The sequence below is a fragment of the Leptonychotes weddellii genome, chromosome 4 (genome assembly GCF_054177405.1).
Source record: "Leptonychotes weddellii isolate Sample4059 chromosome 4, ASM5417740v2, whole genome shotgun sequence".
NCBI classification, from domain to species: domain Eukaryota; kingdom Metazoa; phylum Chordata; class Mammalia; order Carnivora; family Phocidae; genus Leptonychotes; species Leptonychotes weddellii.
In genome coordinates this window covers 97423814-97443539 of record NC_138372.1, presented here as the reverse complement: position 1 = coordinate 97443539, position 19726 = coordinate 97423814, and the positions used below count along the sequence as shown (strand labels likewise).

Below are 19726 nucleotides of genomic sequence, written 5' to 3'. Positions count from 1 at the left end.
CAGATCCCTGCGGTGCACTCCTGTGCGGCTCCTCCCGGGGGAGGAAGGTGAGTCTCCCCAGATCTGCCGCTTGTTGGGTCCCTGCTGGAGGAGCAGGGGCCCGACTGTGCCGCGGATCACGGTTTATGGTAACCCCAAGCTGAGAGCCCGCGCCTGGGCTCCGCCTCTGCAGCCGGCTTCCCGCTCTGATACCTGGGAGCTCTGCCACACTCAGGCACCCCCGGTCTCTCTGTGACCCTGAGGGTCCTGAGACCACACTGTCCTGGAGGGACCACCCCCCGCTTTGCCACCAGAGTGACGTCCCTCAGCGGAGCAGACTTTTAAAAGTTCCGATTTTGTGCTCCGTGGTTCTATCACTTGCCAGAAGCGGCCGACGGAGGCCCCTCCCCCGCCGTCTATCCTCCCGAATATCGCCTCGGATTCACTTCTCCGCACGTCCTACCTTCCAGAATGTGGTCGCTTTTATGATGAGAGAGTTGTGCTCTTCTTTTCTTCAATCTCCTGTTGAGTTTGTAGGTGTTCAGAATGGTTTGATCCCTATCCAGCTGAATTCCTGAGAGGAGACGAAATCCAGGTCTCCTACTCCTCCGCCATCTTGCTCCGCACCCCCCCTTTCATATCTTTTGATGCCTCTTGGAAAACTCATGTTTTGGTGGATCAAAACCTCCTTTCCCATCCTTTTTTTGAACCTTTTTTTTATTCCTTTTGCTTCTGAATCTTAATAATCCAAAATTTTAAACCAAAGAAATTAAACTTAAAGGAAAAAATTGAGAGGTATAGTTACATTCACTGAAATAATGGTTTGCTTTTTGTTGTTTCCTTCATTTTTGTTTACATTTTCTTTTTTCAGTGCATCAGGCTTTAATCAGAATATGTTCTAAGCCAGTGATCGTTCAAAAGGTAAATTCCAAATCTAAAGTTTTGGTATTTAGTCTTTTGTCACTGAAAGTTAGAAGTGATACTGGGGTTTTTAGTCTGTAAATCTATAAAAATGGCCTTTTAATTATTAGTCATGCCTCACATTTTGAAAAGTGTAAGACATAATGCCTCTCTATTTTTTCAGGTGAATAAACTTCTCTTAAGTTATGGAACATCCTTAAATGTAACTTTACTATTATTTACACATTTTTATAAGAAGGGAATGTTTTCTCTCTTGAAACTTTGAGACAAAATGCTTAGGTGTGTCATGGAAGGCATATCTTAGTTACTCGAAGTTACAGGAAATAGGATGAGGTGGAAGATTGACCTGAGTAGGAAAGTGAGATAAATGACTTGGGTATTGTTTTGAAATATTTGTTCTTGCATCACTATTTTAGTCCCTGTTAGAAAAATCATGATTTCTTTTTCAGCTTGCTTATTATCCTTTCATGCTATACTGTCTTCCTCAATCAAATTACAGTCTCCTACTAGTGGGTGTTTTAGCTTAGAAGACTCTGAAAATCAGAATGTTCTGGCAGCCTTGCTTATTTTGTGAATCCACCAGTAAATATTGGCATGTTGTTTTCCTGCCCAGGGTGTTGAGTCTGAATCTGAAGATTATCGTGCATCAGGGGAAGTTAGAACTGGCAGATGGAAAGTGCCCACATATAAAGACTATTTGGATCTTTTTAGAAGTCTCCTGAGTTGTGACCAGATGATGGTAAAAATGACTGTTTTAAAGTTATGAAAGTACCGTTGTTCCTCTAATTAGTCTCCACAGTTTAACCCTTAGGACTTTCAGAATTAAATTTTACTAACTTTTCCATTGGTTTTTTTTTTAAGTACTTTGAGTAATAAAAAATTAAAATGGTATAAGTTAAGAACAAAATCGTACAACTCATGTAAACTTAATAATTGCCATAGCTGAGTCCTCATTTCATCCATGAGTAGCCAGTGTAGTATTTTTGATGCTAAGTTATTCTTCCTAACAGATCCAGCCTCTTAGGTAACAAAAGTGTAACAGTACTGTCACCATGGGAGAGCTATTCTCTTTTTATTTGTTAAAGATGAAGATTAAAAAGAGATAAATCTCACTGATTCAGTTGGTGTGAAGAAGATTGGTACACAGTTATTTACATTATTTATGATTAGAATAATGCCTCCTGCTTAATGTTTCTGGTAGATCTTTCTCTGATGTCAGCTTTAAGCCTGGTTCTAGCCACCATTTTATCATAGACTTTGACAAAGCATTATAGCCTAGGAAAAACAATTTTTGTCCATAGATGATTTCTATCCTGTGAAAAATCTTAGGAGTTTTTAGTTGTTTTCGTATTGATATAAAATAGTATAGCAGTGTTAGTAATTTTACTTAATATTTCTTTCTTATATGTGACATTAGATATTCCTATAGTTTGAGGTCAAGTTCCATAGAATATTTGAGTGAAGGCAGAGTAATTGGTCTATGTTTTTGGAATAGTAGAATATTTTCACTTTTATAGAAATGACAAATTATACTTTTAAGTCCATTCTGAGGATAGGTATACATTTTTTCACATGTATGTATGCTTACATGTGTATATATATGTGCATGCATGCATATTTATGTGTATATACATAAATGTATAAGGATGTGTATTTCCACAAACATAAGTATATAATGTATGTGTGTGTATAGTATACATATGTGTTTTTACACACACACACACACACACACACCAAGTGAGATAAATGCCTTGACAAGGATTGGCCTAAATCTTCTCATTTGCCACTGTTTGCTTAGTATCTGTTACATGCCTGGGTAGGTCATATCTGACTGAAATGATATTGTCCTAGTAATTTAGGAAAGTGTCTACATTTTTTAGCTTGAAAACTTCCAGGTAAATCTGCTGTAGTTTACACAGAAGTTTCTATAATACCTAATTATGCGTATACATATATGCATTGTAATGCTTATACTGATACTTGTTTGCATTAAATTTTGAAGTTTATTATTTTTCTTTATTTAAAGGAGTCTCTTTTAGCAGATGAAGCATTTCTCTTTGTGAATTCCTCCTTTCAAAATCTGAATCGTTTGCTATATGATGAATTTGTCAAATCAGTTTTGAAGATTATTGAGAAATTGGATCTTACACTAGAGAAACAGAATGTTGGGGGACACGAGGTTAGAGGTTTTGTCAATAATAATTTTCCATCATTTTTATACAAGCTCTCTTTGTATGTAAGCATCCAGGGAATAATAGCACATTTGTAGAGTGTTGCAGGAAATTGATTTCTGTGGTATTCATGTGTGTCATTGATACTTTGCTATTTGAATAGCCCAGTGTGTAGAAAATGTTATTCCTATATTTGTTCAAAAAGTAATTTATATGTTTAATATTTTGAAACCACTTATTTTTAAAAAGTTGTTTACTAGGTTTTTACTCATTTCTTAGCAATAGTGAAGAGTCAAATCTTACTTTGCGTAGAGGTGACTTTTTGTAGTAGGATAGGGAAACCTGGAATTCCCATTGTTTATAGCTAAGGAAACTCCAGAGTCTGGGTGCAAAGTATTAAATGTATTCTTGAGATAGTAGAATATAGGCAATAGGCAGAAAATGAAGAATACACATTCCCTTTTTTCTGTATCCAGATTTCCTGGCCTAAATAGAAGGTAAGTCATGGTTTAAGGCTGCCAGCTAGAAGCTGCTCTGCTCTTATCTGAGGACAAGTTTTAGTAAAACACTATGGTAATGACACTAGTGTTGAAGGGCTTGAGTTCCAGTGGAAAACATCTAATTTGCTTTTCAGCCCAGTGATTTTTTTTTTCCCTTAGATTAGATTATGCATGTTAGTACATGTGTACTTCCACTGCAGTACCGTAAAGTTAGACAAGAGATAATGGGGTGGATATGCAGAGGATAAATAAAGGAAGCAGTAAAAGGCCATTTATCACATTGACTGTATTGCATTTGTATTGTTCTATTTTTTATGCTAGTTGATGGGAACACCAGTGTGTGTTCTATTACTTTTTATGCTTTGTTTATGTCTAAAATAATTTCATTGAAAAAGTTGCTGAAGGGGCTTCCTGGAACTGTGTCAGCCAACAAACGTGCTTTTTAGGATACATGTCTTTGTCACTTTCGTTGTCTTCAGTGGCTTCCCTTGCACTTTCTTTCTCTTCTTGTTTTCTGCTCTCTTCTGTTTCCTGATCTTTTTACTTCACCTCCAGGAGGTCAGTGGTCACCTCTGTGAGCATTTCCCAGTAAGCCTATACTCCGCCTTATACCCTCCTTTTTTACAGCTTCCAGTCTGCATTTCTTTTCCTTTTTTTTTTAAGATTTATTTATTTATTTGAGAGAGTGTGCTTGTGCATGCAAATTGGGGGCGGGGCAGAGGGAGAGAATCTCCAAGCAGCCTCCCTGCTGAGCACAGAGCCCAGCACAGGGCTTTGTCCCAGGACCTTTAGATCATGACCTGAGCCAAAATCAAGAGTCGGCCGCTTAACTAACTGAGCCACCCAGGCGCTCCCCGGTCTGTATTTCTAACTGCTTGTTTAACATTTCCACCTGAGTTTCATAACACAAGCACAGTATGTTCATAGTAAGTTACTGTTACTTAACATGGTCAGTTATTCCTCTGGTTCTCAGCTTGAAACCTGCAAGTCATTACTGACACTTTTTGTGTTCTGAAATTCTACCTCTGTCAACAGGTTTTTTGCTTCAAAAAGTTACAGTCCCCCCTTTATATTTTGTATTTGCACCACTCACCTCACTTTGTAACTTCCTATGTGTCCTTTTCTTTAATGTTTTCTGCAAGCTCTGTCAGCTTTATTAAATTGTATTAGTTGTAATTTTGAGGACCCATCTGTACCTCTCTCACTTTGATACAATGTTTGTTTGGGTACATCTACTTTTAAGGATGAAAAGGAAGTTACTGGTGTTTGGGTGATCCCGACCTCAGATCCAGCTGCTAACTTGCATCCTGCTAAACCCAAAGATTTTTCAGCTTTCTTTAACCTGGTGGAATTTTGCAGGTATTTTTTAAAATTCTAATTATTTAAGGGTGGAAATCACCAGTTATTAGCTATAATATAGGAAAACCACTTACACAGATGTATGAAATGAAAGAGTTTTAACTCTAAAATTGCTTACATGAACCATTAAAATATATCTATAAACATACCAGCTTAGAATTACCATTGTTTTTCTCTTTAAAAGATGCTCAGGTGGGGAAAAAAGGGAATATGAAAATGTTCATATAATGGAATCATATACCTTTTTGATTATGTCCCTTATAATTTTGAAGCTAAATAAAAATATATGGTAAGAAATTCTACATTAAGCTTTTAATTTGTTTTTACAGAGAGATTCTTCCTGAGAAACATGTAGAATTTTTTGAGCCATGGGTACATTCATTTGCATGTGAATTAATTTTGCAGTCTACACGGTTGCCTCTCATCAGTGGTTTCTACAAATTGCTTTCTGTTGCTATGAGAAATGCCAAGAAAATAAAATATTTTGAGGTAAGCTTTTTTTTTTTTGTGGGAACATTGAATATTCTTTTGTTTTTTAGGTTGTATGAGTATGTATAAAGGCATTATAAAAGATTATAGTATATTGCAGTTTTAAAATCTCATTGTATTTTCCATACTTTTAAAAACTGATAGTGTGAGTGGCAATTGAATGACACTGTTAAAAAAATTAATAGCATTTCCTGTTCTGATTTACAAGCACTTGGCTAATAAGGTTAGATTAACAGAAGTTCTCAAAGTGTGGTCTAGGACCAGTATCAGCATTACTTGGGAAATCTATGCCCTTTGCAGACTTATCTAATCAGAAACTCTGGGGGCAAGGCTGAGCAGTCTGTGCTCACAAACCACCCAGGTCATCTGTTGGCTAGCGACATTTGAGAATAACTGAATTAGTATAGCTAACACTCTATAGTCAATCATGAGTGGTCCAACTGGTTAAATACAGGGTGAGCAGTTCTCTTGGTTCATAGGTGTATGTGTTGGAAGACAGGGAAGGGGAGAATGGATTTAGCTAGGCCTCTGGCTTTTGACCAGCCATTCACTTTCCATCTTATGCTTTCTCACTGTCCTCTGCCTGAAGTGTTATCAGAGCCAATTTTTTTTCCTCTCTGCACAAGACCTTGGCAAAGTGAAAATGGAGTCACCCCTTAGAAGTGCTAGATTAGGACACACAAATCCATGATTATTGTTCACTTTACTAATTTACTGCTTTATTCGACAGGGAGTTGGTCTGAAGGGTCAGACACAGTCTCCTGAGGATCCAGAAAAGTATTCTTGCTTTGCTTTGCTTGCAAAATTTGGTAAAGAGGTAACTTTTAAATGATTTTTGCAGTGTTATCATGGGCTATTTAAAAAGGAAAGTATGTTGATAAAAAATCTTAGTGATCATAAATTATCTAATTACTTAAAAATTGGTTTGCTTAATCCAGATTGGGATTAAGGGATTAGGAAACACTGATAGAGGAAAATCATTGTGTTTCAAAAGTCCCTTGAGTTTTCATGATATACCTTGAATGATTTCAACTTGAAACTAATGGATTCTTTAGCTCTCTTATAATGAGAATTAAGTACTTCAACAAATGAACTTTTCCTCGAGATTAGTGCTTAATTTGTAATTAAGCCATGTCATATAAAAGCTGCATGATCGCTTTTTATATTTGAGAATAAGGTAAATATTTTTTAGTTGATTTTCAAATTATAGGCTCTAGTCAGGTGCATAGCACTGTATTTCTCTTCTTTCTTGTTAAGGTTTCAGTTAAAATGAAGCAATACAAAGATGAACTTTTGGCCTCCTGTTTGACCTTTATTCTGTCCCTGCCACATGACATCATTGAACTTGATATTAGAGCCTACGTTCCTGCATTGCAGGTAGATGCATTATCTTAAATCCATTTTCTTCACGTAATGTTATGTTTTCTAGAAAACATGGAAATATCAAGGTCTTGCCACTGCAGTCACAGTAGGTGCTTACCCATCAGACACCCCTGGTTCTGCCACTTAGTAGCTTTGGGACTTGGGATACTTGGCTTGGCCTCTCAGAGCTTCCCTTACAGGTGGACATGAGGATTAAACCTATGTGTTGAAAGTCTGCAGTGTAACACCAACTACATAGACTGGTGGTGTTTGTTTTCCCAATAATGACATGGGATGCACTACTTACCTCCAGAAATATCTGTCAGTAGAAGGGTTTATTCATTAGAAACCAAAACTAATTGGTGTTTTTTCTTTAAATGTTAAATTTCCTACATTTCAGCTTACCCTGTTTGTATTAATATATAGATGGCTTTTAAACTGGGCCTGAGCTATACCCCACTGGCGGAAGTAGGCCTGAATGCCCTAGAAGAATGGTCCGTTTACATTGGCAAACATGTAATTCAGCCCCATTATAAAGACATTTTACCCAGCCTTGATGGATATCTGAAAACTTCAGCCTTATCAGGTAAGGTTTAGAAGAATTGTGATGTGTATCTTAAATAAAATAGCAATGTAATAACTTCAATAGGACTATTTGTATTTTTATAATTTCTGAAATTTGAACATATTTAAAATATGTTTGATATTTTTGTTATCTCCCCAATTTAGTCAGTATAATTGTGACATAAGAAATAACAATTTAGGGCACCTGGGTGGCTCAGTTGGTTAAGCGACTGCCTTCGGCTCAGGTCATTATCCTGGAGTCCCGGGATCGAGTCCCGCATCGGGCTCCCTGCCTGGCAGGGAGCCTGCTTCTGCCTCTGACCCTCCCCCCTCTCATGTGCTCTCTCTCTCTCATTCTCTCTCTCTCAAATAAATAAATAAAATCTTTAAAAAAAAAAAAAAAGAAATAACAATTTAGTCAGTATAATTGGGACATAAGAAATAACATTGGGACATATAATTGAGGTATTAAACCTGTTTTTCATTTTACTCACTTATATCCTACCAAGATTTATAAAATCTTCAAGGGCAAGAGCTCTATCTTTAATATCATGAACTCCTTATAAATCCTAATACACTGCCTTGAAATAAATAAATAAATGCATTGTTAAATGGGAATTAAAACTATAAAAATTCAATATTAATTTTACATTTTGTTGATTTTTATTGGTTTTCCAAATATAATTGATGAAGTACTAATATTAGCCAGTTATGAAGAATTATCATAGTAGATACAGGTTTAGGAAAAGATTCAAAGGGAAAAAATCATTGGCCAGGCAAAAGTATACTGGTCAAGAAAAGTAGTAGAGTTCAGAAGACAGATTTACTTGAACCAGAATGAAGATGAACATTGTTATTAGATGGAGCAAAAAGAAAGATTCAGATTGGAGAAAGACACTGAAATATTGCTAAGAATTTAAACATTACTGTCATGAAAACTTAAGTGAATTAAGTGGAAAATTAAGTGTTAATTGTATCTATGTAAGTCATTTTTTTGTTCAACTTAAGTTTTGTTGGTTTGGAAACATTTAAGTGGAAGTTGTGTGACACATTTTATTCAGAGTCTGGTTTTTATGACAACCTTGATGCATATTCAGAGTTTAAGAAGAGTCACAATTTTGAGAGATTTTTTCTATAAATGCTAACAATAACAAGCATTATTTAGAGACAAAAAAATATAAGCTAGTTAATGTTTATAGCTTACTTAGGCTTTTGAAATTCACATTATATAAGGATTGCTGCTATTTGAGTAAATCACTAAAATACATGGACTTAGTTTAAAAAATGAATATATCTAGTAGCAAATGGTACTTTTTGCTTTCTGGAATTTAGTTCAGTCAGTTAGCTCATTGAAAAGATTTATGTTTCTTTTGGGGCACCTGGGTGACTCAGTCAAGCATCTGACTTTGGCTCAGGTCATGATCTCAGGGTCCTGGAATCAAGCTCTGTATCAGGCTTCCCACTTAGCAGGGAGTCTGCTTCTCCCTCTTCCTCTCTCTCTGCCTCTGCACTCGTGCTCTGTCTCTCTCTCAAATAAATAAAATCTTTAAGAAAAAAAAGGAAATGATGTGTTTCTTTTATTTTTTTTTAAAGATTTTATTTTTATTAATTTGTCAGAGAGAGAGAGAGGGAACACAAGCAGGGGGAGCAGCAGGCAGAAGGAGAAGCAGGCTTCCCGCTGAGCAGGGAGCCCGATGCGGGACTCAATCCCAGGACCCTGGGATCATGACCTGAACTCAAGGCAGACGCTTAACCGACTGAGCCACCAAGGCATCCCATGTTTCTTTTAAATGAATAAGGGAAGATACTGTGATTCTTCTAAGCAGAGGATTTATCTACTCATAAATATGTGTAATGTACATAATTAGAAGATAGGGAAAAACAGAGAGTGAGTAAAATTAAATAACAAAAGAAAATCCATAATCTTAAAAACTACTATTTTTAGTAATGTTTTATTTGAAATGATCAAACTTTCAGGATAGTTGCATTAATAGTGAAAGGAACTCCTGTATACTCTTTACACAGATTCCACAGGTAAGGTTTTGTTCCCTTTGCTTTATCATTACATGTACTCTCCTTGTATTTCAAGATAATACATGTGTGTGTATTTACACATGACATTTTTTCCTGAACCCTTTGTGAGTAAGTTGCAGGCATCATGGATATTTATGCCTAAATGTTGCAATGTGTATTTCTTTCCTTTTTTTTTTTTTTTAAGATTTTATTTATTTATTTTAGAGAGCGCTTGAGCGGGGTGGGGAGCAAAAAGAGAGGGATAGGCAGACTCCGCGCTGAGCACAGAGCCTGACGTGGGGCCCAACCCCATGACCCTGAGATCACGACCCAAGTCAAACCCCAAGAGTCAGCTGCTTAACCAGCTGAGCCATGCAGGTGCCCCACAGTGTATTTCTTAAGAGTGAAGACATTATTTTATATAACCATGGTATCATCAAAATCAGGGAAAATAACATGGATATGTTATTCTTTTCTAATCTACAATCGATATGTAGATTTCTTAGTTGTCCATTTAAGTTCTTTTATAGCTTTATTTTTCCTGGTCCAGAATTCAACCTAGGATCGTGTGTTGCACTTAACAATCATAATGCCTTAGCTTCCTTGAATGTGGGTAGCTCTTCAGCCTTTCTTAGTTCTCATGATGCTGACATTTTTAGATGATAGGCCATTTATTTTCAATGTGGGCTTGTCTGATGTTTTCTCATAATAGGATTCAGTTGTACTATTTTGGCAGAAATACCCATAACTGATGCTGTGGTTTCCTCACAGCATCGTGATGGTAATTGGTGCCATTACCAGTCACGTTCATTTTGACCATTTGGTTAGTGAGTTTCTGCTCCAACTTTTTCTAACTGTAAAGTGACTGTTTTCCCTTTGTGGGAGTTAGTCATTTGAAGTTCTCTTCCTCTCCTAAAGGAAGAGGCGTGTCCATGGCAGGAAGTGCACTCAGAATTCTCCTACTCCAGAGTAGGAGTATTCAGTAGGAGTATTCAGTCCTAAGGCCTTTAGGTGGTACAGAGGAAGTTAGGTGTTAGGGTAGCAGTGGTGCTCCCCAGGAACATGAGGAGGACAGCCCTGAGGGGCAGCCTGCATGGGTGTCAGAGCTGGAGCAGGGTGGGGGGGCGCCTACATGTTGGGGCAGCCTTATTGGGCATGGGGGTCAAAGCAGGATGGGGAAGGTTAAGCAGATTAAGGTTAATGGAAACTAGGTTTCTCTTTGTTAGAGAAGGGAGTTACAAATAGAGAAAGAGAAAACTAAAGTGAACCCTATGGTATTGGATAGGAAGTGTGAAATCATGGTCCTCCCACTTTCCCTCCCCACCCCTTTTTTTTTTTAAGATTTATTTATTTATTTGAGAGAGGGCACATGAGAGGGGGGAGGGTCAGAGGGAGAAGCATACTCTCCGCTGAGCAGGGAGCCCAATGCAGGACTCGATCCCGGGACTCCAGGATCATGACCTGAGCCAAAGGCAGTTGCTTAACCAACTGAGCCACCCAGGCGCCCCATCCCCCTCTCTCTTTTTCTCTTCCTTTCTGGCTCTCTCTCTGTCTTTCTCTCACATGCACATACTTATATACATACATATATGGATAAGTAAATGTAGAAATAGAAATGAAAGTGTGTGTGTGTGTATGTGTATGTATATATAATACATGCATACATTTCAGATCAGTCCACTGAAAGGACCTGCCTTGGAGTAGTGATACCTTAATAGTAATGAGCAAACCTATTGCCCAGATTATAGCTTCTAAATATCATTTTACCCTGGGGCGCCTGGGTGGCTCAGTCGTTAAGCGTCTGCCTTCAGCTCAGGTCATGATCCCAGGGTCCTGGGATCGAGCCCCACATCAGGCTCCCTGCTCAGCAGGAAGACTGCTTCTCCCTCTCCCCCTCCCCCTGCTTGTGTTCCCTCTCTCTCTGATCTCTCTCTGTCAAATAAATAAATAAAATCTTTAAATAAATAAATAAATAAATATCATTTTACCCTAAAAGAAACCAGTACTCCTTGAAGAGATGACTGGCTCCAGCTTGGAACAGGGAAAATACAAGATAAACCTAGAATATTATATTTTCTGAGACATCAGGAAATTAAGGAAGTGTTCAAAGAATGATGGAGAAATGTCACAGGCCAAATTGGGGATAATTTGGATCAGCAAAAGAAGATAATCACAGGGGAGGATCAAGATGGTGGAGTAGGAGAATCCTGAGTGCACTTCCTCCCATGGACACACTGAAGCTACAATCACATATAAAGCACCTCTCTCTGAGAATGACCTGAGACTAACAAAACAGCTCTTTTATAGCTAAAGATAAAAAGTCACATTGAGACAGGAAGGGCAGAGGTGAAGACTGGCCAAGACCCTTACTCCCAGTGCAGTGACCCACAAGCAGGAGGAATATCATAGGTGTGGAGGTCCTCCCTGAGGAGCAAAGGGTTCAAACCCTATATTGGGCACCCTTCCCTGGGAACCTGTACCAGGAAGATGAGCCCCATGACATATGACTTTCAAAACCACTGAGACTTAATTCTGGAAGAGCTGGAAGGCTATGAGAAACCAAGACTGCACTTTTAAAGGGCCCGTACACAGACTCACTCACTCTGAGACCGAGCACAGAGGCAGCAGTTTGAAAAGCACCTGGGCCATATGTGAAGGAGATTTATTGACTGATTTAAGAATGTATGCTGGAGGGGTAGGGCTATGTAGGAACTTTCTCTGGGAATGGAAGTGTTAATGGATGCCAGGTCTGACACTCTGTCTTGCTGGCACCAATTACCCTGCGCTGGTTTTCCTCTGTGAACCAGCCCTGTGCAACCTGCCCACCTTGGCAGACACCCCTCCAAAATGGCTCCCACCCCACTGTACTGGCAGGTGACTTTGGCCTGGACCAGTGCTCCCCAACCCCATGTGGCTCCAACCCCACCACACCCTGTAGGCAACCTCAGCCAAGACTGTCTCCCCACCATCAGCTCCTGCCTTGCAGGGGCAGCCCCACCACCAGTATACCCAGAACAGTCATAGCCGGCCCTCACAGCCAGCAGATTAGATGATATAGAAGAATGGATCAGTGATCTAGAAGACCGGGTGGTGGAAATTACTCAAATGAAACAGGAAAATGATAGGAAAAGAAAAATGAATTTTTAAAAATAAGAATAAGGGCTCTTTGGGACAACATCAGGCATACTAACATAGGCACTATGGGAGTCTATGAAGAAGAAGTAGACAAAGGGGCAGAAATTTTACTTGAATAAATAATGGCTGAAAACTTCCTAACCTTGGGAAGGAAATAGACATCCAGGTCCAGGAGGCACAGAAAGTTCTAAACAAGATGAACCCAAAGAGGTCCATAGCAAGCCACATAATTAAAATGGCAAAAAAATAACAATAAAATCTTGAAAGCAGCAAGAGAAAAGCAACTAATTATATAGAAGGAGAACCCCACAAGTCTGTGAGCTGATTTTTCAGCCGAAACTTTGCAGACCAGAAGAGAGTGGCATGATATATTTAAAGTGATGGAAAAAAAAAAAAAAACTACAATCGAGAATACTCTTCCCAGGGGCGCCTGGGTGGCTCAGTTAAGTGGCTGCCTTCAGCTCGGGTCATGATCCCAGGGTCCTGGGATCGAGCCCCGGATCGGGCTCCCTGCTCATCAGAGAGCCTGCTTCTCCCTTTCCCTCTGCCTGCCACTCTGCCTACTTGTGTTCTCTCTCTATCTCTCTGTCAAATAAATAAATAAAATCTTTAAAAAAAAAAGAATACTCTTCCCAGTGAGGTTATCATTCAGAATTAAAGGAGAGAGAGGTTTCCCAGACAAACAAAAACTAAAGGAGTTTATCACTATAAGCCAGGCCTTACAAGAAATGTTAAAGGGGCTTCTTTAAGTTGAAAAGCAAGGGCATTAATTAGTAACAAGAAAATACATAAAAATACAAATCTCACTAGTAAAGGTAAATACATAGTGAAAATAGTGGATTAATCACTAAACAAAAGTAGTAAAATCAATTATACCTATGATAGTTAAGAGGTATGCAAAATAAAAAGATGTAAAAATATTGAGTAAAAAAAAATACTGAGTAAAAAACATGGGGGGGAGTAAAAATGTGCTACTTTTAGAATATGTTCAATCATAAATGACCATCAATTTTTTTTTAAAGATTTTATTTGAGAGAGAGACAGAGCATGGGGGTGGGGCAGGAGGAGACAGAGGGAGAGGTAGAAGCAGACTCCCCACTGAGCTGGGAGCCTGACGTTGGGCTCAATCCCAGGACCCTGAGATCATGGCCTGAGCTGAAGGCAGACACTTAACCCGACTGAGCCCCCTAGGTGCCCCTAGTGACCATCAATTTAAAATAGACTGCTATAGGGCGCCTGGGTGGCTCAGTTGGTTAAGCGACTGCCTTCGGCTCAGGTCATGATCCTGGAGTCCCTGGATCAAGTCCCACATCGGGCTCCCTGCTCAGCAGGGGGTCTGCTTCTCCCTCTGCCCTCTTCCCTCTCGTGCTCTCTGTCTCTCATTCTCTCTCTCTCAAATAAATAAATAAAATCTTTAAAAAAAAAAAAATAGACTGCTATATACATAGGGTGTTATAAACCTCATGGTAACCACAACTCAAAAACCTATAGTAGATACACAAATAATAAAGAGAAAGGAACCCAAAAATGCAGTGAAAGTCATCATATCACAAGGTAAGAGAGCAAGAGAAGAGGAAAGGAATGAGAACTATAACACAACCAGAGAACAATGAACAAAATGGCAATAAGTACATACCTATCAGTAATTACTTTAAATGTAAATGGACTATTGCTTCAATCAAAAGACAAAAGGTGAATGGATTAAAAAAACTAAAACTAAACAAGACCCATCAATATGCTGCCTATAATGACTCACGTCAGACCAAAGGACAAAAAGACACATACAGACTGAAAGTGAAGGGATGGAAAGATCTTCTCTGCAACTGGAAATTAAAAAAGAAAAGCCAGAGTAGTAGTATTTCTATTAGACAAAATAGACCTTTTTTTTATTTGAAATTTTATTTTTTTTTAATTTGTATTTTTTGAGAGAGGCTTGGATTGCTATGTACTGCTATCTTAGGACTGCCTTTGCAGTAACCCATAGATTTTGAACCAATGTATTTTCATTCTCATTAGTTTGCATGAATTGTTTAAGTTCCTCTTTAATTTCCTGGTTGACCCATTCATTCTTTAGCAGAATGCTCTTTAGCCTCCAAGTGTTCGAGTTCCTTCTAAATTTCTTCTTGTGATTAAATTGAGTTCAAGTTTGAAAGCATTGTGGTCTGAAAATTGCAGGGAATAATCTCAGTCTTTTGGTATCGGTCTAGACCTGATTTGTGATTCAGTATGTGATCTATTTTGGAGAAAGTTCCATGTGCACTGAGAAGAATGAGTATTTTGTTGATTTAAGATGGAATGTTCTGTGTGTATATATGTATATATATATATATACACACACACACCAGCGAAGTCCATCGGGTCCAGTGTGTCATTCAAAGCCCTTGTTTCTTTGTTGATCTTCTGCTTAGATGATCTCCATTGCTGTGAGTGGGGTATTGAAGTCCCCTACTATTAATGTATTATTATCAATGTATTTCTTTATTTTGGTTATTAACTGTTTTATATAATTGGCTGCTCCCACGTTGACATATTTATAGTTGTTAGATAGACCCTTTAAGTATGATATAGTGTCCCTCTACATCTCTTACAATAGTCTTTGGTTTAAAATCTAATTTGTTTGATATAAGGATTGCTACCCCAGCTTTCTTTTGGGGTCCATTAGCATGGTAAATGTTTCTCCAACCCCTCACTTTCAGTCTGGAGGTGTCTTTAGGTCTAAAATGAGTCTCTTGTAGACAGCATATGGATGGTTCTTGCTTTTTTATCCAATCTGATACCCTGTGTCTTTTGGTTGGAGCATTTAGCCCATTTACATTCAGAGTAACGTTGAAAGATACGAATTTAGTGCCATTGTATTGCCTGTAAAGTCCCTGTTTCTGTAGATTGTCTCTGTTACCTTCTGGTCTGTGTTACTCTTCGGGTCTCTCTTTGCATACAGAATCCCCCTTAATATTCTTGCAGGGCTGGCTTGGTGGTCACATATTCTTCACTTTCTGTCTGTCCTGGATATTCTCTCTCTTTCAGTTCTGAATGACAGCCTTGCTGGATAAAGTATTCTTGGCTGCATGTTCTTCTCATTGAGTACCCTGAATATATCATATCTTGTCAGCCCTTTCTGGCTTGCCGGGTTTCTGTGGATAGGTCTGATGTTATTCTTACGTTCCTCCGTCTGTAGGTGAGGAACCTCCTCTTCCTAGCTGTGCTCTCAGTATGGCTTCTTTTTCTCGATGATTTGCAAGCTTCACTATTATATTTCAGGGTGTTGATCTATTTTGTTATTTTATGAGGGGTCCTCTCTGCTTCTTGGACATGAATGCTTGTTTCCTTCCCCAGTTTAGGGAAGTTCTCAGCCATGATTTGCTCAAATGTACCTTCCAGCCCTCTCTCTCTCCACGCCCTTTTAATCCCAATAATTCTAACATTGGTTTGTTTCAAGGAATCATTAAATTCTCAAAGGCTTTCTTCATGGGCTGTTAGTTGTCTTTCTCTCTTTTCCTCAACTTCCTTCCTTTCCATCAGCCTGTCCTCTAGATCACTTATTCTCTCCTCTGCTTTATTGACCTTAGCTGTTAGAGCATCTCATTCATAGCATTTTTAAGTTCCACCTGATTAGTTCTCATTTCTGCCTTTAGAGATTCTGTATTGTCATTTATGCTTTTCTTTCAAGCCTAGCTATTTTTTTTAAAGATTTTATTTATTCATTTGAGACAGAGCGATACAGAGAGAGAGAGCATGAGCAGGGGGAGAGGCAGAAGCAGGCTCCCTGATGAGCCAGGAGCCCAATGTGGGGCTTGATCCCAGGACCCTGGGATAATGACCTGAGCCGAAGGCAGACGCTTAATCATCTGAGCTACCCAGGGGCCCCTCAAGCCTAGCTATTAAGTTTATAATTGCTATCATGAATTCTGACATCTTACTTATATCCATATTGATTAGCTCTGTGGCAAATAACATTGCCTCTGGTTCTTTCCTTTGTTGTGAATTCCTTCTAGTCATTCTGTCCAGGGAAGGATGAGTGAGCAAATGAACAGAGTCTAAAATGTCAACCATGACCCAAGCAAAATGCACCCTGGAAAAAAATCCAAAGTGGTTAGATGCCACCACAGAAAAACAAACAAAGCCAAAATGAAACTAAACAATAAAAAAGGATGGGGAAGAGAGACTCTAATCTCACAGTGTGGACAAAGCAGGGTGATTCACTTGTTCCTGATTGAATTTTGGTCTGTGTGTTAGAAGACACTACATCCCAAAATTGCAAAGAAAGCAAAACTTTATATATGTATATATTTATATATTCAACAAAATTGAATAGAGTGAAAAAAGGACTGGAATGAAGCATGTGAAAAAATAGAAGTTAAAAAGTGACTTAAAATGTAAGTGGGTAAAATAAGAATTTAGTTGAAACAGCAAAAAGGTAAAAAAAGAAAAGAAATGGAAAATTTTAGTTTGAAGGATAAATGAGTTGTGAAGAAACACCTGGAGCTCAATTTACTATTTTCTGCTGGTGCTAGAGTTTTACAGTCTTGTGGGATCCATAAGCTTGTCATTCACCTGTACCTCCAGTCTATCTTCTCGTGGAGGGTTGTGCTGTGTTGCTTCTCAGGTATCTTTGCCTAGGCAGAGTTGGTTCAATGTAAGCTGGTCGTCTGTGTGGCTTCTGTTCCCAGGAAGTTTTCCACACCTCTTCAGAGGGTCAGAGCAAAAATGGCCATGCCCACATCTCCAGCCCAGAGCCGCAAGATTGCGGTCCCCCCTCTTCAGTAAACCGTCCTGGTCAAACTGTCTCCACTTCTGTGTGCGCCAGACTCTGCAGACTCCCATGGCTCGTGCCCACTGCAACTCTCCAGGGAGGTGGGGAGTTCAAGGGACCCTGGAGTGTCTCTGCACTTTGTGTCTTTGCAACCGCAAGTGGTTTGGGCTCACGCGCGCACCCTTCTGCGCTGCTCTCAGGTCACGGTTGGGTGCTGCCCTACTGCCCTGTCCACCGCCACCACCACCCTGAGAGCTGCTGCCCAGTTGTGGGCACAGCCGTTTCATCCCTATCGGGATGGTAAACGGCCTGCACCTTCTAGTCCTTTTCAGGGTGCTCAAAGAGCCGTCTCCCTACCGGCCTTGCTTACAGTTTATGTCCACCGGAGATGAGAGTCCCTTCTGGGCCTGCTGACCATAACCAGTTTCCCCACTCCACTTCCTGGGCTCTCTGTCGGTTCAGGCACCCCAGTTCTTTCTGTGTCTCCTGGGATCTGGAAACTACAATGACCCTGAGCCCCTTTTAGAAAGGGATGTCTTTCACTGGAGCAGATTTCTAAGGGTCCCAATTTTGTGCTCTGGTGTTCTATCACTTTCCAGGAGCCAACTTATGGAGGCTCCCTCCCCCTCCATTTATCTTCCAGTAGCTCCCTGCAGATTCATGACTCTGCACCTCTTACCTTGCAAAAAGCAGTTGTTTTTCTTTTCTTTTTTTTTTTTTTTTAAAGATTTTATTTATTTATTTGACAGAGAGATAGAGAGCACAAGTAGGCAGAGAGGCAGGCAGAGGGAGAGGGAGAAGCAGACTCTCCACCGAGCAGGGAGCCCGACATGGGGCTCGATCCCAAGACCCTGGGATCATGACCTGAGCTGAAGGCAGCCGCTTAACCAACTGAGCCACCCAGGTGCCCCAGCAGTTGTTTTCCTGCTTCTTGAGTTCCAGATATATTTTCTTACATCTCTCAGGCTGAATTTGTGGGTGTTTAGAATGGTTTGATAGATACCCAGCTAAATTCGAGGGACCAGATGAAACAAGGTCCCCTACTCTCCCGCCATCTTAAGAATGCCCATTTTTTCTTTTTTTTTTTTTTTAAGATTTTTTTTATTTGCGAGAGAGAGCATGAGAGGGAAGAGGGTCAGAGGGAGAAGCAGACTCCCTGCTGAGCAGGGAGCCCGATGTGGGACTCGATCCCGGGACTCCAGGATCATGACCTGAGCCGAAGGCAGTCGCTTAACCAACTGAGCCACCCAGGCGCCCCTTAAGAATGCCCATTTTAAAAGTTTAAACCAAAATTATTAAACTTGTCTCATTTACCAAAGATGTGCCTTAATTATGTAATATGGTTTCCTAAAATGTTTCTGAATTAGTTTTTCTAAGATTTTTTTTTAAAGTATGGCACATTTAAAGCCTTATAGTGAATGCTGAAAGCATTTTCACAGAATTACAGGAATATTCATTTTACATTTTACTTTATAAGGCACAACAGAGGTCTTTAAAGAGACTTTATTATCTAATCTATTAATACCCTCCAAATATAGGAGAACATTATGCACGTAGGGAGAAGTAAAGGCCTTTGTCAATTCAGGCACATATATACGCCAGCAGATGCAGAGCATATTGCTTTAGTTCTGCAATTTGAGTCATAGCTCAAGAGACTCAAGAGTGAGACAAGAGACTCAAGAGTGAGACAAAACACTGACCAGTCCAGATATCAAAGAGCTGTTTTTCCCAGTGTGTGAAATTCTGAACTAATTTGAGCTCAAAGAAAAAATACCAAAAAACCCAAAACAAACAAAAATCCAGATCCTCTCTTTATCTCTGGACCATCAGCTAGTGGATCTCTAACATCCGTAACACAAAAGGTCACAAAGTGATAAGCAGAGAAATTCTTAGTTATTGCTTCAACCCATGGAGACGAGCTTACTGGGCATAAGCAAACCAAAAGCACAAAATTATAGAGAGGAGAACTAGACAAAGAGAAAGCAGAGGTAAGGTTCTGTTATCATTTGGGATTCACTCCGGGAGCCAAGAAAAGACATGCTGGGATTAAACCATCTCTGAGGTGTCTTCCAGCAAAGCAGCTTACCTGGCTCTGTCAGCCAATCCACTGGACATCTCCAGAACTAGTGAAAAATAACTTTATAGCTTTAAAACTATAACTCTACATTGGTATAAAGTGCACGTGTCAAAGATTTTATTTAACTCAGTAGTAATAAAGGAACTAGTAAAATGTTAAACTGGCTTCTACAACCTGAATCTAATCATGAGAAAACATTAGACAAATCAAATAGAGGGACAGTATACAAAATTCCTGGCATATAATTTTTTAGTGTTCAAATCATGAAATTCAAGGGAAGACTGAAGAACTGTTTCAGTTTAAAGGATACTAAAAAGACAGGACAACTAAATATGACATGGTTCTGAACTAAAGACGTTATTAGGATCGATGCTGGAACATGAATGGAGCTGAGGATTAATTGTGG

General features: G+C 39.3%; 1 protein-coding gene across 1 annotated transcript in view; it reads left to right on the top strand.

The window, feature by feature from the left end:
• Nucleotides 1-19726, top strand: part of PRKDC (protein kinase, DNA-activated, catalytic subunit) — a gene marked incomplete at its 5' end in the record, with an annotated part of 225068 nt that overhangs the window by 18811 nt on the left and 186531 nt on the right. The window contains 8 exon segments of the mRNA XM_081817118.1: nucleotides 851-900; nucleotides 1514-1639; nucleotides 2927-3079; nucleotides 4815-4930; nucleotides 5260-5419; nucleotides 6150-6236; nucleotides 6677-6796; nucleotides 7208-7367. Of these exon segments, the coding sequence (XP_081673244.1) occupies nucleotides 851-900; nucleotides 1514-1639; nucleotides 2927-3079; nucleotides 4815-4930; nucleotides 5260-5419; nucleotides 6150-6236; nucleotides 6677-6796; nucleotides 7208-7367 (972 nt within the window).